A 16143-nucleotide genomic window follows, 5' to 3' on the forward strand; every position below is an offset into this window, starting at 1 on the left:
AGCTCCGAAACCCGGTCCCAGACTCGCACGCAGGCCCATGCCCCTCACACATGTGCCCTCATCGCAAGTGCCTGCGATGCTCTTGCTCGGGGTGGGTGCCCCCCAAACCTGTCTGGGCATCACTTCATGCCCCCTCCCACCAATGCCCAAGCAGGGCACAGGGTATTTCCTCCCTTTGTTTTCTGGCCCATTCTAATATGTTGTCAGGGAGTAAAACTTCAGTGAATCTTGTTATTTCAAATTAACATCCCAGAAGGAATCACCAAAAATGAGACCTTTACTCCTTAAACACTTCACTCTTTAACTCGCCCCATGGGTGGGTACTTTCGCCCCCACCTTCCCGCAGGGAGCCCTGCTGCCCCGCCGAGGGTGCACTCACCCACCGCGCTGCGCTCGCTCCCTCCCGTGGGCCCGCATGTCCCTCCCGCCGCCTGTGCTGGGTCCTGCCCCATTCTCGTCCCTCAACTGTGATTAGTTCAGTGAATCAAATCATAAGGAGACCGCAGAACAGGCGTGCAGAGAGAGAAGGAGCCCCCCGAAAAGGCACAAGGAAGGCGAATTGCTGAAAAAAGGGCCACGAGCGGTGGAAAAACTGTGCTAGATTAGGGAAATGCGAGCATCTACATTTCTGCTCAACGAAACCAAACAAAAATGGAACATTATGGACTAGGCGCTGTGGGTGTGGCTTAGTTAAAGACGACAGGGAAACCCGGCCTCGGGGCGATGGGCTGGGGCGTCTCTCACAGGAGGGCAAACAGAGGGGCGTGTGCTTTCCAGGTTGGGCAAGTACGGAGGTGGCACTGAGGGCCCAGGTGTGGCTGCGACGCTGCAAAACTGAGCAAGAGCAGCCAGATGCCACTGGTACGTTCTCGCCCGCTGCCACCACTGCCACCACGACCGTCACCGTCAACACATCTGCCATCAGCGTCCTCCTCAGGGTCCTGGCACACAGTCCAGAAGCTAACGCCACAGAACCACCACAGAAGCATTCATCGGCTTTACTCTTATTAGGAGATAAGGCCATAAATGAAAAACTTTTTTGTGTTTTAATTTTTCAAGTGTAAATAACACTCACTCAAACTGGAAAGATGACCAGTGAAGCCAACACATAATATCAATTCTGAAAGATCCTGATTATGTGAAAGTAGTTTATGCCCAACGTCCGAATGTGTTAGTCTGCCTCTGACTCCCACTCCAGAGCCTGTGCGCAGTCGCGGGAGGGACCGCAAGGACCCCCGACACCGTCACCCAGCCAGGCCTCACGCCACAGTAGAGCCCAGCGGGGTCCCCGTCCGCCCCCTCCTTTTGCCACGTTCCCTGAAGTCCCCTCCTCCACTTCACCTGCTCTTCTCCATAATTACCAAACTGCCTGTCTGCTTCCTAGTTCCCTCCGTCTCCGCCCAAGACGGTCACCTCCAGGAGGCGGGGCTCGCCCTGGTTGGCTGGCTCCTCGCACTCACCACTAGTAGGCGCTATGTATTTGTCTGAACCAACAGAGAATGACAAGATAGCGAAACGGCCCACAGGGATGGCCCAGAGGCGGCAGGCTTACGGCCTGAGAGACAACAGGGGCCGAGGACAGAGCTGACGACAGAAGAGCCACCGCGGCACTTTCTTTACCCTTCTTCACCTGCCAGCTGTCCCCTTCCAGGAACCAGGTCTGCCCGGTGTGGGTGAGCCTGATGGAAACACACTGCCCCACCCCCCTTGTCTGAGCTGCAGCCACCAAAGGCGGCTGTGCAGAGCGATCATTTAGGAATGATCATTGGCCCCGGCAAAAGGACTCCCGGTGGCTGAAACATCTTGCTGGGCCCCTCATCGTTTGCCAGGCCTCTCTCCACCCAGCAGCGCACAGCCAGGCAGCAAACATGGATGTGCGCACGCTTGTTAACACTGGAGTGACAGAGCCCACGAGCCACAGAAGGGCTCCAGCTCCAGACTCCTCGGGCGCACGGGGGATGGGGGGCGGTGGGGAGTCCGCTGTGCCTGCTCTGAGCCCTGAGCCACTGTGCTCGCTGACACTTCAGGGTCCCTCTCGAGACTTTGTTTCTCAGGGTGAACACATTGGCTGGGGGAGTTCTGGGGAGCCCCAGCTCCCTGTCTCAGAGGACTGGAGAGCTGGCGGCCCCTGCCCGGCTGGAATGGGCACCGAGGGGGACACGGTGAGGTTCCGGGAGGAAGAGGTGCACGCACCCTCCCCGGATTAGGGCAGATTGTGCTTTTGTAACAGCGGAAGTGATTTATGTTCATTAGGGGAAACTATTCCACGTGGCGTCAAGTAGGAGGAAATGGGCTCGTAACTTCACCACCGGGAGGAAACCACTCTGCGCTGCTGTCCTCTCCCTTTCTTTTCCACCCGCCTCATTTACCTTGTCACGGTGAGTGTTGTAGACACACATGGTGGTACGATGTGTGCCGTGTATACTCACACAGCGCATCCTGTTTCTTTTACAATAAGCGTTTCACAATTTTATTTGGAATTCTCTGTTCATAGAGTCAAGCATGTTGCTGAGCCGTCGCTAACTTAACCCATTCCTCGTGCCTGACATTGCGGCATCCCAAGAATCATTCCCGAAGTCCCAGAGGCCTGCCATGCTGCCTTCCGGAGGTCACCCACGGCAGAGGGCCCAACTCAAGCCAGCCCCACGGTCACTTTGAATCTAAAAGCTTCCCGCTCGGTCAGCCGATGGGGGTTGCACCTGCTGCGCGTCTGCATTTCTGGGATGCGTGAGGGGAAGTGCTCTCTCCTGTGCTTTACCGACGTGCATTTCCGCTCACAAACTGCTCTCCTGTACCCACCGCATGTACACAATGCATTCCTCATGCTTTTCTCTCTGAATGCTATTGTCTCTAATGGTAAAGGTGATACCTGCAAACAGTAATTCCTTACATTTTCCTGTTTGCCCTTTGCACGTTCTTACCTACAACAGTTATAAGTGTGATGTTGCTTCTGTAGTCAAATATGCTGATGTTTTTGTCCAAGGTATCTCTTGTTGCTTTTACACATGAAGAGTTTTTCCCTTTTGGTGATCTGAGAACTATCTGCCTGCATTCCCTGCTAGTTTTATTTTTCAGTTTGCTTCTTTTTAAAGCAGAATGAATTATTTAATGCCCTGGACCTTCCTTTAGAACAAGCTTCCAGGCAGGCCAGGTCTTCTTGCCTCTGCAATTTCTCCCTCTGGGCCCTCAGGCCACCCTGAGGTCGGCCCCCACCCCCACCCAGACGCTCCCTGTTCTTCACATTTTTATCAGCCACTCCAAAGGAAAGGACAGGGCAAGGGGCCTGGGCTGTACTTCCATCTTGTGGTGATTCCAGGGAAAATTAATTTATAACCTTAGCAAATAACAGGTGAGATTCTTCTGCTCACTCATTCACTGCCTCCCTCCTACGTGCGGGCCCTGCAATTCAGAGGAACGGAAGACCCGGGCCTTGTCTCGAGGAATTCTGGCTGGGCCGAGGGGAGCAGGTCCATGAGCCGGCAGCAGTGTCTCAGGGCGGCAGAGGCAGGCCCGGGGAGAGGCGGCGGAGCGCGGAGGGGCAGGCCGGCGGGGGGCGGGGGCCGGCGGGAGGACGCTCACCTCCGGGTGCTTGCGTCGCATGTGTCTGCTCATGGAGGCCCGGGTGGACACCTTCGTCCCGCACAGCTGGCAGCTCTGCGCCTCGACCTTGTCGTGGGTGAGCTGCACGTGCTTCTGCAGCATGTACTCGGTGACATATTTCTTATCACACACGGAGCATGTCCACTGCTTGCCCACTTCACAGAGACACACACGAGGAGGGAAAGACAAGCAGAGGTCGTGAGCGAGGCTGTCCGCAGCCGGCAGGGCAGGCGGGGAGGGTGCGTCCCCCTCTGCACGTCCTGCTGGGGCTGTCCCCCAGGTCAGCCTGAGGCCAGCACGACAGTGGTCTCCTCCCTCACTGAGTTTGGAGCCGCGTCATGGCTCTCGTATTTGAAAATTCAAGAATAGACATCTGGAAGGTGTATTGGGCTGAGTTTTAGGGGGCCGTGGGCCACCACGGAGGCAGGATGGCACCAGACATTCCAAAACAGTCTACATGACAGGGTCCCACAGCTGTGCCCCACTCCCCCACCAGGACTGCGGCGTGTGGCCGGACACTCCTTCAGGCTGCGCCGCTTACCTGTGTGGATGAGCTTGTGGGTCTCCATTGTGTTCCTCTCACTGAAGGTCTTCCCACACAGTTCACACATGAAGTCTTTAATCCCTGCAGGAAAAGGCACACTCACTGTCAACGTGTCACGGGGCTTTAACGACACACAGCGGGTGTCTTGTCCCTCACACACTTCGGCACATGGAGCGGCTGCAGGGGAAGGTGTGCTGCCAAGGGACACGGACAGTACACATTCACTTGTAGTTATCAGAAACTGTGGCGTGAAAAGCCTGCCCTCTGTAGGTGGCTTGGCAAGGCCCTTTCCTCAGAAAGCGTGGCAGGCAGCCTCAGCCCGGCGCCCACGGGGCTGCCAGGCGTTCTGAGTGAGCAGAGCCCGGTGCAGTGAGCTTTGTTCTGCGTTGGCTCATGACAAGAGAAGGCGGACACATGTTTATGAAGCTCAGGTGGTACTGCCAAGGTTCCCATCAGCCTCATCCTCGGTCCCGGGGCTCCACTCTTCGCTCAGTCTGGGGCCGTCATCCCACTCGCCGGCAGCCTGGCCCGTGCCGGGAACCACGGCAGAGAGGCTCCCTCCAGGGACGTCACACTCAGACAAACTCCCTCACCGGGGTCAGCCCCCTCCTGTTCTCATGTGTACCGTAACTCCCTCTTAGCACACATTTACCCACGTATAAGTTTTATAAACAATGGGCTCATGTTTGATATTGCAGAGGCTGCCTTTCCTCCTATTATATCATGAACTTCTATGTAAACTAACAGCATCTCATCACTTTTAACGCATGCATTCTTCTTTTTTAGCCATTGCTCTAGTGATCGACACTTAAGAGGTCCCAGGATCTGAAATTAGCTTGTGTACACCTCTGGGCTCCTGTGTGATCACTTCCGGCGCACACACTCCCGCAGGGAAATGGCTGAGCGGGCAAGGGCCCGGCAGAACTGGCAGTAGTGCCAAACTTGGCACTGGCAGGCGAGGCCGCGGCTGGCTCCCGTGCGCATGCGCAGTGACGCGAGTGACAGGGCACCTGCGGGAGCCGGAGCTTCCCAGACGCCAGCTGCTTCTTGGCGCACTCAGAGCTCCGAACCCGCTGGAACCCGGGTTTAATGGGAGCTAAAGACAGTGAGAAGCAGCGAGCCGTTCTTGTCCGGGCCGTTTCACCACAAGGCCCAGCGCTCGCGCTCCGGCCAGGACTCACCAGTGTGCCGCTTGTAGTGCTTGAGCATGTTGACCTTCTGCGCGAACTTGCGGTGGCACTCCTTACACTCGTACTCCTTGATGCCCTTGTGCAGCTTCATGTGGTGACGCAGCGCGTGCTTGGTCTTCATGCCTGCCGGACAGAAGCGGGTGGGCGCCTGCCACGCCCCACCTGCGCCACTGGGCCCGCTCCCAGGACCCCCCAAGATGCCCATGCCTAGGGGCGTCCCCACTATGTCTGCACCCAGGATACCACACAGTGCCCGCACCAGGAGCCCCGCCCACAGTGCCCGCGCCCCCAGCCCTTGGGCACGCACAGGTCTCAGCGACTGCAGGAAGGGTGACTGGGAAGGACAGGGCTACGGGCTCCTCTCGGGACGGACTGCCCACCAAGGGGAAGACGGGAAGTTGCGCCATTGAAGGTCCTGAGGAGTGACTGTCAACGTCTCCACAGCTCACCTCAGCAGTGCCCGCCCCACCCTGGCAGTCAGCACTCAGGACAACGAGCGCTATCAGTAAAGGTCCCTAGTGTACTACCGCGACTCCGTCGGGTGCTGGGAGAGACAGGACAAGCCTCCTGAAGTTCCCTGTTGCTTTTGGTGGCGTGAAAGTAACGGAGACCAGGAATAAAGCAACCGGACATTCTAGCTTCATGGCCTAAGCCTGAACTTCCGACCCACCCTTAGTTTTACTTCACAAAGTCAACCTTTGCTGAAGGAGGTGAAATAAGCTACCACCTTACTCAGGCCAGCAGAGAAGCGACCACCCGGTTCAGAGTGTGACTCGGGCTGAGGGGCTGAGCCTGGGACACCCACTCGGTAGGCAGCGCTGCACAGGAAGGGCCAGGGCGGGGCCACGGGGCCGCAGGCCGGGGGCAGCGGCTCACAAGCGTGTAGGAGACGCATCTAATCCCACTGGCGGCAGGATGACCCAGAAACTGGCCCCTGCAAAGGGGGTGGTCGGGGCAGACTACTAGTACCACCCTCGGCAAGAGCAGTGCGAGGACCCCTGTGCCCGCAGAGTCATCTCCAGCTGGTCAGCAGCTCCCTTCCGGTCACCTAGGAAACCCTCGGCCGCAGCGCCGTCCACGGAGACTGGACTTCACCCAGCTCCCGACTGCGCTCTGAACCCTGGACCCAAAGGAACTGCCAGGTTGTGTTACCTCAGCCGCGCGTCTTGTATGTACAGAAAGGGGGTTCCCAGGGTACAGGTGTGAGGGACACGTGTGGGCCTGGCACTGACTGCAGGGCAGCGTTTTTCCCTTTAAAAGTCACACATGCTCATAGTGACAAAAACTACAGGTGACAAGAGGTTAGTCCAGCGGATGGCTCTCCAGCAGCCTGCCCTTCCAGGGACCCACTCCTGGGCACATTCTGGCCACGCACCCCAGGACCCTCTGCTGTCTGGCCATTCTGCTGGCTCCGCCGTTTGCTGTCACCTCAACATCCCGGCCTGACCACTGCTCTCCTTTCGACAGTGCATTCTACGCACGGCTTGTATTGTTCATTACAGACACCGGAGCTCCACCCCAGCCCGGCGCTGCACCCGGTGCCAGAGGCTGCGCAGGGAGCCAAACAAGGTCCCCTGCTTCGCCAAGGAGGGACCGATAAGCAAAGGAAGAGTGTCACATGAGAAGGAATGAAGAGGAAAAAGACACAGCGATGAAGACGGCAGGATGCACAGCGATGCACAGGCAGCCGTGGAGGGGAAAGGAGGGGCGGGGCGTCTCCCTCAGCATCTCCCTCAGAGGCGGCATCCGAAAGCGACCTGGGAGAGCGAGGGTGCGGTGGCCAGAGCTGCTTGGGGGGAAGAGTGTTCCTGGAGGCGGGGACGGCCAGTGCAGAGGCCCTGAGGCCACCGCAGTTAATTCCTCGGTGTTTTAAACCACCTATCCTGTCACAAGCAGGGCAGCAGTGAACGCATCTTCACAGGGCAAACACATTCTGTCCTGCGCTGGCTGCTCCCCAGGCTGTGCCTGGTGCAGCGGCATCTGGGCCTTGACCTGCGATGGGACAGTCACCGCAGGGTCAGCACCCAGCGGTTTAAATGAACAGAAGGGGGCTGGCCTGCACTGTCTGCCCCGACCAGGGCCTCTCTCCCAGGTGCACCTAAAATGAACTTACTCTAAATCATAAAAATAACACCCGGTCATTAAAAAACAAAATGAAAGAGAAAATGCTCAGATGTAAAGAGACAACAAAGTCACCACCCATTTTGACATCCCCATCCCAGCCAGTGTTGGCGACAGTCCTGTTTCTCCTTCCAAATTTAAAATAAATAAATAAATAAATAAATAAATAAATAAATAAATCTGAGAACGGTTTTTAAATACACACGACTGCCACATGGTGGACATTTTAGGGAAGACATTTGAAGGCTTTCTACTATGATTTTGATTTAGTCTGCATCATATTTACAACTTACTTTGGGGAAAGTAGTTATTTTTTAAATACTTAGAATTCCGCCCTAGTCGGTGTGGCTTCATTGGTTCAGCATCATCCTGCAAACCGAACGGTTGTGGGTCCGATTCCCTGGCAGGGCACATACCTGGGTTGCGGGTTCGGACCCCCGTAGGGACATGTGTAGGAGGCAACCGATTGACATTTCTCTCTCACATCAATGTTTCTCTCCCCTTCTCCCTCCCTCCCCTTTTCTCTAGAATCCATTTTTTAAAAAGTTAGAATTCCCCAACCTGGAGCGGGGTCCCTTTCTACCTTTTCATGTCTCTAAAGGCCTGGTGAGGTGGCGTTCATGCAGGCCCCGTGGCTGTCTCCCCGAGACTCGTACTGAGGGTCTCGTGGTACGTGAAGTGTTTTGAACAAGGTGCTCTCCTGTGACCCTCGGCCACTACTGCGGAATGTGGAAACCCACTGGGCCTGGCCACTGGCCCCTGGCTGCCGGGTCCCAGGACTACTTCTAACAGCCTCTCCCCTGAAAGTCCCAGTCAGATCCCGAATTTCGAAGGAAAAATGTAAAGGAGTACAAGAGCACTCCCAGAATCATCATTTGTAATGAGAGAAGGCTGTACACACGGTAACCCTTAAGTCAAAGGGTCTGGTTATAGGATACACAGGGTTGACTCCTGTCAAGGTTTGGAGAAAGACCAAAGCAATATTCACCCATCCTGATATGAAAAGATGTCTCAGGTGGGTTTTTAAGCAAATAACTAGCAAGTATGGACAGACCAGATGTGCACGGGAATTCGCTTGCAAGTGCCGGTGACTGTGATATTAAAGCAAAAGGGCAGTGCCGATACTATAGGATTATGTGAAATGAACGTGGCAGCCCAGGAATTAATACCAGCATTTACTGAGAGCATCCGGGACTCATGAAAGGAATCTGTAAACTAGACATTCCGTACATTTCAAATATAAAAATAATGTAAGATGTAGCTCTGACCTCGGTGTCTGCCTGGGCCCCCTCCCCACCCCGCCAGGCCCACTGAGCAGCACTTTCTGGAAGGGGGCCTGGGGGCGTAGGTGTGGCTTCTCCCTGCCCACCTGGAAGGGACACCCGACCACGCCCACCTACCTCCGACCCTTCCCACCTCTACCCTGCTCTGCAATCTATTCCAGACCTGGGGGAGGGAGGGGGGCAGCAAGTGGGGGAGGGGCCGGAAGAGCTCAGGCACAGGTGGGGGCTGCAACTGGAGCTGAGCCAGTTGGTCCTCACTAAGACAGGCATAGAAAATGCTAGAAATGTTCCCACCAAAAGATTAACAGTGGATCTTTTGAAGAGCATACGTAACTGAGGTCTGAGGTGGGAACAGCAACTTCATCTTGCATCCCAACTTGTGCACGGCTGGGGGCCTGTGTTACCTTCTCAGTAAAACAGCCTGCCTGCTGCCCCTGCAGAAAGGCATTCTGGGAGACAGACAAGACTGGTCCTGGGCGGGGGGCGGGGAAGGAACCGAGGGCTGGGGGTGGGAGAAAGGGACTGTCTCACTTTCTGCCTTTATCTGCAGTTCATCCTCAGAGCCCTTCACGTGTAAGCTTCCTTTAGGTGGGCTACCAGGGTTACCCAGTGAGTTATGGAGCATTTGTGTTTCTTCATACTCTTTCATTAAATTTTAAAAACCAGATAAAGGAAGACGGTTTCACTGGTGATTTCTACCAAACACTGAAAGAAGAATTAACACCAGTCCTTTTCCAACTCTTCAAAAAATCAAAGTGGAGGTAACACTCCCAAACTCATTTTACCAGGCCAGCATTCCCTCGATACCAAAGCCACACAGACACCACAAGGCAACCACAGACCAATATCCCTGATAAATACAAAAGTAAAAACTCCCAACAAAATATTGGCAAGCTTATTTTAATAGCATATTAAAAGGATCATTCACCATGATCAAGTGAGACTTATCCCTGGGATGCAAGGATGGTTCAACATCTGCAGATCAACTCCTGTGCTATGTACCACACTAATAGAATGAAAGATAAAAATCATATGGTCATCTCAATAGATACAGAAAAAGCATTTGACAAAATACAACATCCTTTCATAAGAATGCTCAACAAACTGGGTCTAGAAGGAATGTTCTTCAACATACTAAAGACCAAATTTGACAAACCCACATCATACTTAATGGTGGAAAATTAAACACCTTTTCTTTGGGATCAGGAATAAGACAAGGATGTCCACTCTTGCCGTTTCTATTCAACTTAATATTTGAAGTACTAGACAAAACAAATAGGCAAAAAAAAAAAAAATGGTATTTGGATTAAAAAGGAAGAAGTAAAATTTTCTCTGTTCACAGAAGACATGATCTCATATATAGAAAACCCTAAGCACTCCGTTAAAAAACTGTTAGAACTCACAAAATTCAAGAAGAGGGAAAGCTCCCAAACTCATTTTAAGAGGCCAGCATTATCCTAATACCAAAACCAGATAAAGACATTATGAAGAAAGAAAGTTATAGGCCAGTATCTCTGATGAACATAGATGCTAAAATCTGCAACAAAATACTAGCAAACTGAATACAGCAATGAATCAAAAAGACCATACAGAATGATCAAGTAGGGTTTATTCCAGGGATGCAAAGTTGGTACAACATTCATAGATCAATAAATGTGATTTACCACATAAACAAAATGAAGGATAAAAACCATATGACCCTATCAACAGATGCGGAAAAAGCATTTGATAAAAATCCGTCACCAACTTATGATAAAAACTCTCAGCAAAGTGGGAATATAGGGAACCCACTGCCAGCATCACACTCAATGGGCAGAACCTACAAGCATTCCCCTTAAGATTGGGAACAAGACAGGGATGCCTGCTTTCACCTCTCTTATTCAACGCAGTATTAGAAGTCCTAGCCACAGCAATCAGATCAGACAAGAAGAAGAAATAAAAGGCATCCAAACTGGAAAGGAAGTAGTAAAACTGTCTTTATTTGCAGATGACATGATACAGCACATAGACACTACCAGAAGTGAAAAATGAATTCAGCAAAGTAGCAGGACCCAAAACTAATATCCAGAAATCAGTTGCATTTCTGTATGCCAGTAATGAACTAACAGAAAAGGAAATTAAGAAAACAATCCCACTCACAATTGTTTCAAAAAGAATAAAATACCTAGGAATAAACCTAATCAAGGATGTAAAAGACATTATAAGACTCTGAGGAAGAAACTGAAGAAGATACAAATAAGTGGAAGCACATACCATGTTCATGGATAGGAAGATTTAACATCAGTGAAAAGTGCCCATACTACCAAAGCAATCTATAGATCCACTGCAATTCCAATCAAGATTCCAATGACATATTTCATGGAACTAGAATATTTCAAAAATTTATATGGAAACACAAAAGGCACCACATAGCAACAGCAATCCTGAGAAAGAAGAACCAAGTTGGAGGAATCATACTACCTAGTATCAAACTATATTACAAGGGCATAGCAATCAAAACAGCATGGTACTGGCATAAAAACAGACATACAGATCAATGGAACAGAATAGAGAGCCCAGAAATAAACCCACACCTTTGTAGTCAATTAATATTTGACAGAAGAAGCAAGTACTTAAAATGGGCTAAAGACAGTTTATTCAATAAATGGTGTTGGGAAAATTGGACAGATAATGCAGAAAAATGAAATTAGACCACCGCCTTATACCACCCACAAGAATAAATTCAAAATAGATCGAAGACTTAAATGTTAGACCCAAAACCATAAAAATCCTAAAAGAAAACACAGGCTGCAAAATCTCAGACATTGCTTGTAAGCAATTTTTTTTATCAGATATATCTCCTCAGGCAAGGGAAACGTAAGAAAAAATAAACAAATGGGACTACATCAAACTAAAAAGTTTTTGCACAGCATAGGAAGTCATCAACAATATAAAAAGACAACCCATAGAATGGGAGAGTATATTCGCTGATACATCTGATAAGGGGTTAATAACCAACATTTATAAAATATTTACAACACCAGAAAAATAAACAACACCCCAATTCAAATATGGGCAAAGGACCTAAATAGACATTTCTCCAAGGAGGACATACAGCTGGCCAATAAACATACGAAAAGATGCTCAACATCACTAATCGTCAGAGAAATGCAAATTTAAACCTCAATGAGACACCATCTCACATCTGTCAGAATGGCCATCATCAATAAATCAACACACAAGCGCTGGTGAGGATGTGGAGAAAGGGGAGCCCTTTTGCACTGCTGGTGGGAATGTAGATTTTCCTCAGTGCAGCCACTGTGGAAAACAGTATGGAGATACCTCAAAAAATTCAAAATGGACCTGCCTTTTGACCCAGTGATGCTATTTCCTGGAATATATCCAAAGGAATCCAAAACACTAATTCAAAAGAACATAAGCACCCCTATGTTCATTGCAGCACTATTTACAATCGCCAAGATATGGAAGCAGCCGAAGTGTCCATTAACAGATGAGTGGATAAAACACCTACTGGACATTTACACAATGGAATACCACTTGGCCATAAGGAAAAAAAAGAAAGAAAGAAAGAAAATTTTACCCTTTGTGACACTATGGCTGGACCTGGAGAACATTATGCTACGTGAAACAAGCCAGTCAGAGAAAGACAAACACCGTATGATCTCACTCATATGTGGAATCTAAAGAACAAACTGAACTAATAAGAAAAATGGGGACAGACTCGTAGACGGCGAGCAGGATGGCAGCTCGGGGTGGGGGTGGTGAGGGGCAGAGGGACTGAGCAGAGAGGGGAAAGGCAGGGACCACAGTGTGGTGACTGCCGGGGGGCGGGGGGGGTAAGGGGACTAAAAGGTAACAGAAAAATTCAATAAAGATGAAATAAAATACAAAAAATAAAAAAACTGTTAGATCTGATGAATGAATTAAGTAAAGTTGTAGGGTACAAAATCAGTATAAAGAAATCAGTTGCTTTTCTATAGAATAACAACAAATTATATGAAAGAGAAATTAAGAAGGCAATCCCATTTACAATAGTATTGAAAACAATAAAACACTTAGGAATAAATTTAACCAAGGAGACGAAAGACCTGAATACTGAAAACTGTAACACACTGATGAAAGACACTGAAGAGGACACAAGTAAATGGAAAGATATCCCATGTCCATGAATTAGGAGAATTAATATTGTGAAAATACCCACACTGGCCAAAGCAATCCAGAGATTCAATGCAATCCTGATAAAAATTCCAATGATGTTTTCCACAGAAATAGAAAGACTACTCTAAAATGTATTAGGAACCACAGAAGACTCCAAGTAGCCAAAATAATTCTGAGAAAGTAGAACAAAGTTGGAGGTATCACTACACCTGATGTATTATATTACACATCACATGGCTACAGTAATCAAAACAGTATGGTACTGGCATAAAAACAGGCACATAGATCCATGGAACAGAATGGAGAAGCCTGAAATAAACCCTCACAAAAATAGTCAACTAATTTTTGACAAGGGTGCCAAGAACACACAATGGAGAAAAGACAGTTTCTTCAATAAACGGTATTGGGAAAATTGGGTACCACATATGTAGAAGAATAAACACCTATTTTATACCACTCACAAAAATTAACTCGAAATGTATCAAAGATTTAAATGTAAGACCTGAAACAAAAAAACTCCTAAAAGAAAACACAGGATAAAATACCCTTGATATTGGTAGAGGCAGTGATTCCTTGGATAAGTCACAAAAGCATAGACAACAAAAACTAAAATAAACCTATGGGACATTAAACTAACGAGCTCTGCACAGCAAAGGAAACCATCAAAACAACCTTACAGAATCAGAGAAAATAGTCCCATACCATATACCGGACTAACATCCAAAAGATAAAGAAGTTGCACAAGTCAATAGCAAAAAAATAAAAATAAAAAAGATAAAGAAAAAGAATCCAATTAAAAATGGGTTAAGGAACTGAATAGGCATTTTTCCAAAGGCTTATAAATGGACAACAGGTACATAAAAATGTGCTCAGCGTCACTAATCATCACGGAAAACAAATTAAAACCATAATGGGAAATTACCTCACACCAGTTTAAATGGATATTATCAAAAAGACAAGAGATGACAAACACTGGTGAAGATGTGGAGAAAAGGGAACCCTTGTGTACTGCTAGTGGGAATGAAAACTGGTGCAGCCCCCACGGAAAATAGAGCAGCAGTTCTGCAAACAATTAAAAATTGAACTTCCACATGGTCTAGCAATTCCACTTCTGGGTATATATCCAAAAGAAATGAAAGCAGAATCTCGAAGAGATACCTCCGCCCCCATGTTCACTGCTACGTTAGTCACAACAGCCAAGAAAGAAAACAACCTGAGTGTCCCTCATAGATGAATGGATAATGGAGGATCACTCAGCCAAGAGAAAGAAGGAAAGCTTGCCGTTTGCAACAATGTGGATGGATCTTTCCTGCCACTTGCAACAGTGTGGATGGCTCTTAAAGGTGTTATGCTAAGTGAGATAATTACAACAGAGACAAATACTATGTATCACATATATATGGTTACTTAAAAAACTGAACTTGTGAAAACACAGTAGAATGGTGGTTAGGAGGGGCTGAGCTGGGGGAATTGGGAGCGGTTGCTTAAGGGCACAAATAGCAGATGAAGAAGTTCTGGAGATACAATGCACAGCATGGTATCTACAGTCTATGATGTTATATTATAAACTTCAAAGTTGCTAAGAGTCTATATCTTAACTATTCTCCACACAAAAAGAAATGATAATAAATATGTGATATGACAGGCCCCGCTGTAGTAATTGTACTACAATTTATAAATGTATCAAACCAATACATAGTACACTTTACACTTACACAGTTATGCGTCAACTATGTCTCAATTTTAAAAAAAAGGAAAAAATAAAACCCTTATGGAATACAGAATTTTAAAAAGATCCTAATGGCAGAGCAGATAAACTTTATCTGAACGAGGGCAGACCTGTTGCTCTCCGCTGTGTGGCTGCTTCAAAGAGCCAAAGAAAGGTCCACTGGGCGAGGCCTTTGGATACTTGTGGCTTTTTAAAATCAGAAATGGGTTAAAATTTTACCATGCACTGGGACTATCCTTTTTTAAATTTCACTGACTGGGAGATATTTTGGGAATAGGCTTATTATTTAACTAACCCCCCCTGATTAAATAAGGTCACAGGGATCGCTGGTCGGCATGAGTCACTGTCTTAGCACCCAGCTGGCTGCAGTCGGTGGCAGCTCACAGCCGAGGACTTCGCATTTACGCTCAGATTCCATGGTGATTCTTAGGATTAGTTTGTATTTCACACAATTACGTGCTGTATTATTTCCCTGCTTTTAAAACAAGCTGTGCCTTGAACCCCTCATGTCTTTGTGTCTTCCGGACGACTGTTTTTCTCCTAGACCCCTCAATGCAGTGCTTCCCTCCCAGCCGGGCTCCCTCCGACGGCCGCGAGGACCCCTCGCCCTGATGGGCCAGTTCCCGCCCAGCCTCCACCAGGGCTCCATGGCTGGCAGCCCACCTGCGACCCAGGCGTCTGCACCTGGCGGGCGCCCGCCCTGCACGTACCTTTCCCACACTCGGCGCACAGGTACTCCCGGATGTTGTCGTGCACGCGCATGTGTTCCTTCAGCATGTCCTTCCTGGCAAAGGACTTCCCACACTGCTCACAGGCGTGGCTCTTCACACCTTACAAATAAACGTACCCAAATTTCAAGCCTGTACGACCCGCATCCATGGTCACAGCATAAAGGCGGTAACTGGGCGGGAAGGCAGCCTCCCCACAGCTGGAATCAAGCACGGAGGCATCCCTTCCTCCGCCTCCTCAGAACCTTCTTTTGGGCTCTTTGGCAAGGAGGAGGTCCCGAGGACCTGGAGGGGTGACAAGCAGGGAGAGGCTCTGCTACGCGTGGACGAGGTGGTCAGGGCAGGAGAAGCCGGGGAAAGAAGAATGCAATGCAAAGGGGACAAAGCGTGACTGCTCTGCAGAAAAGGCCCGCCGGCCCAGTTCTGCTCCCGGCCCCGTGTCCCGGGGCACACCTACCCGTGTGGATGAGTTTATGCCGCTCCAAGTTCCCGATGCTGTTGAAGATCCGCCCACAGATCTCACATGGGTGAATGTACCTGAAACCAGACCACAGTCAGGGCGGCCCCGCAGCCTCGGGGACCATCTGCGGCAGGTCCACCCTTCCTAAGCCCCATGGTCAGCAAAGGTGACACCAAAAAGGGACAACAGAGGTGGCAACAGACACAAAGATTTTAGGGCTATCATGGGCTTAGTGTGAACCCCCTCCCTGACTCAAATTCATGTTTAAGTCCCAATCCCCAATTCCCCAAAATACAACTGTATCGGGAGATTGGGGCTTCACGAGTGACT

General features: G+C 49.4%; 1 protein-coding gene across 1 annotated transcript in view; it reads right to left on the reverse strand.

The window, feature by feature from the left end:
- Positions 1 to 16143, reverse strand: part of PRDM15 (PR/SET domain 15) — a 59944-nt gene that overhangs the window by 3490 nt on the left and 40311 nt on the right. Inside the window, exons 18-22 of the mRNA XM_054578611.1 lie at positions 15811 to 15890; positions 15336 to 15455; positions 5326 to 5457; positions 4142 to 4225; positions 3580 to 3755 (exon numbers count right to left, since the gene is read on the reverse strand). Of these exons, the coding sequence (XP_054434586.1) occupies positions 3580 to 3755; positions 4142 to 4225; positions 5326 to 5457; positions 15336 to 15455; positions 15811 to 15890 (592 nt within the window). The remainder of the gene's footprint in view (positions 1 to 3579; positions 3756 to 4141; positions 4226 to 5325; positions 5458 to 15335; positions 15456 to 15810; positions 15891 to 16143) is intronic.

Source organism: Pteronotus mesoamericanus, unplaced genomic scaffold, assembly GCF_021234165.1.
Source record: "Pteronotus mesoamericanus isolate MK-2021 breed Mesoamerican mustached bat unplaced genomic scaffold, CSHL_Meso_final contig_116, whole genome shotgun sequence".
Taxonomy (NCBI): Eukaryota; Metazoa; Chordata; class Mammalia; order Chiroptera; family Mormoopidae; genus Pteronotus; species Pteronotus mesoamericanus.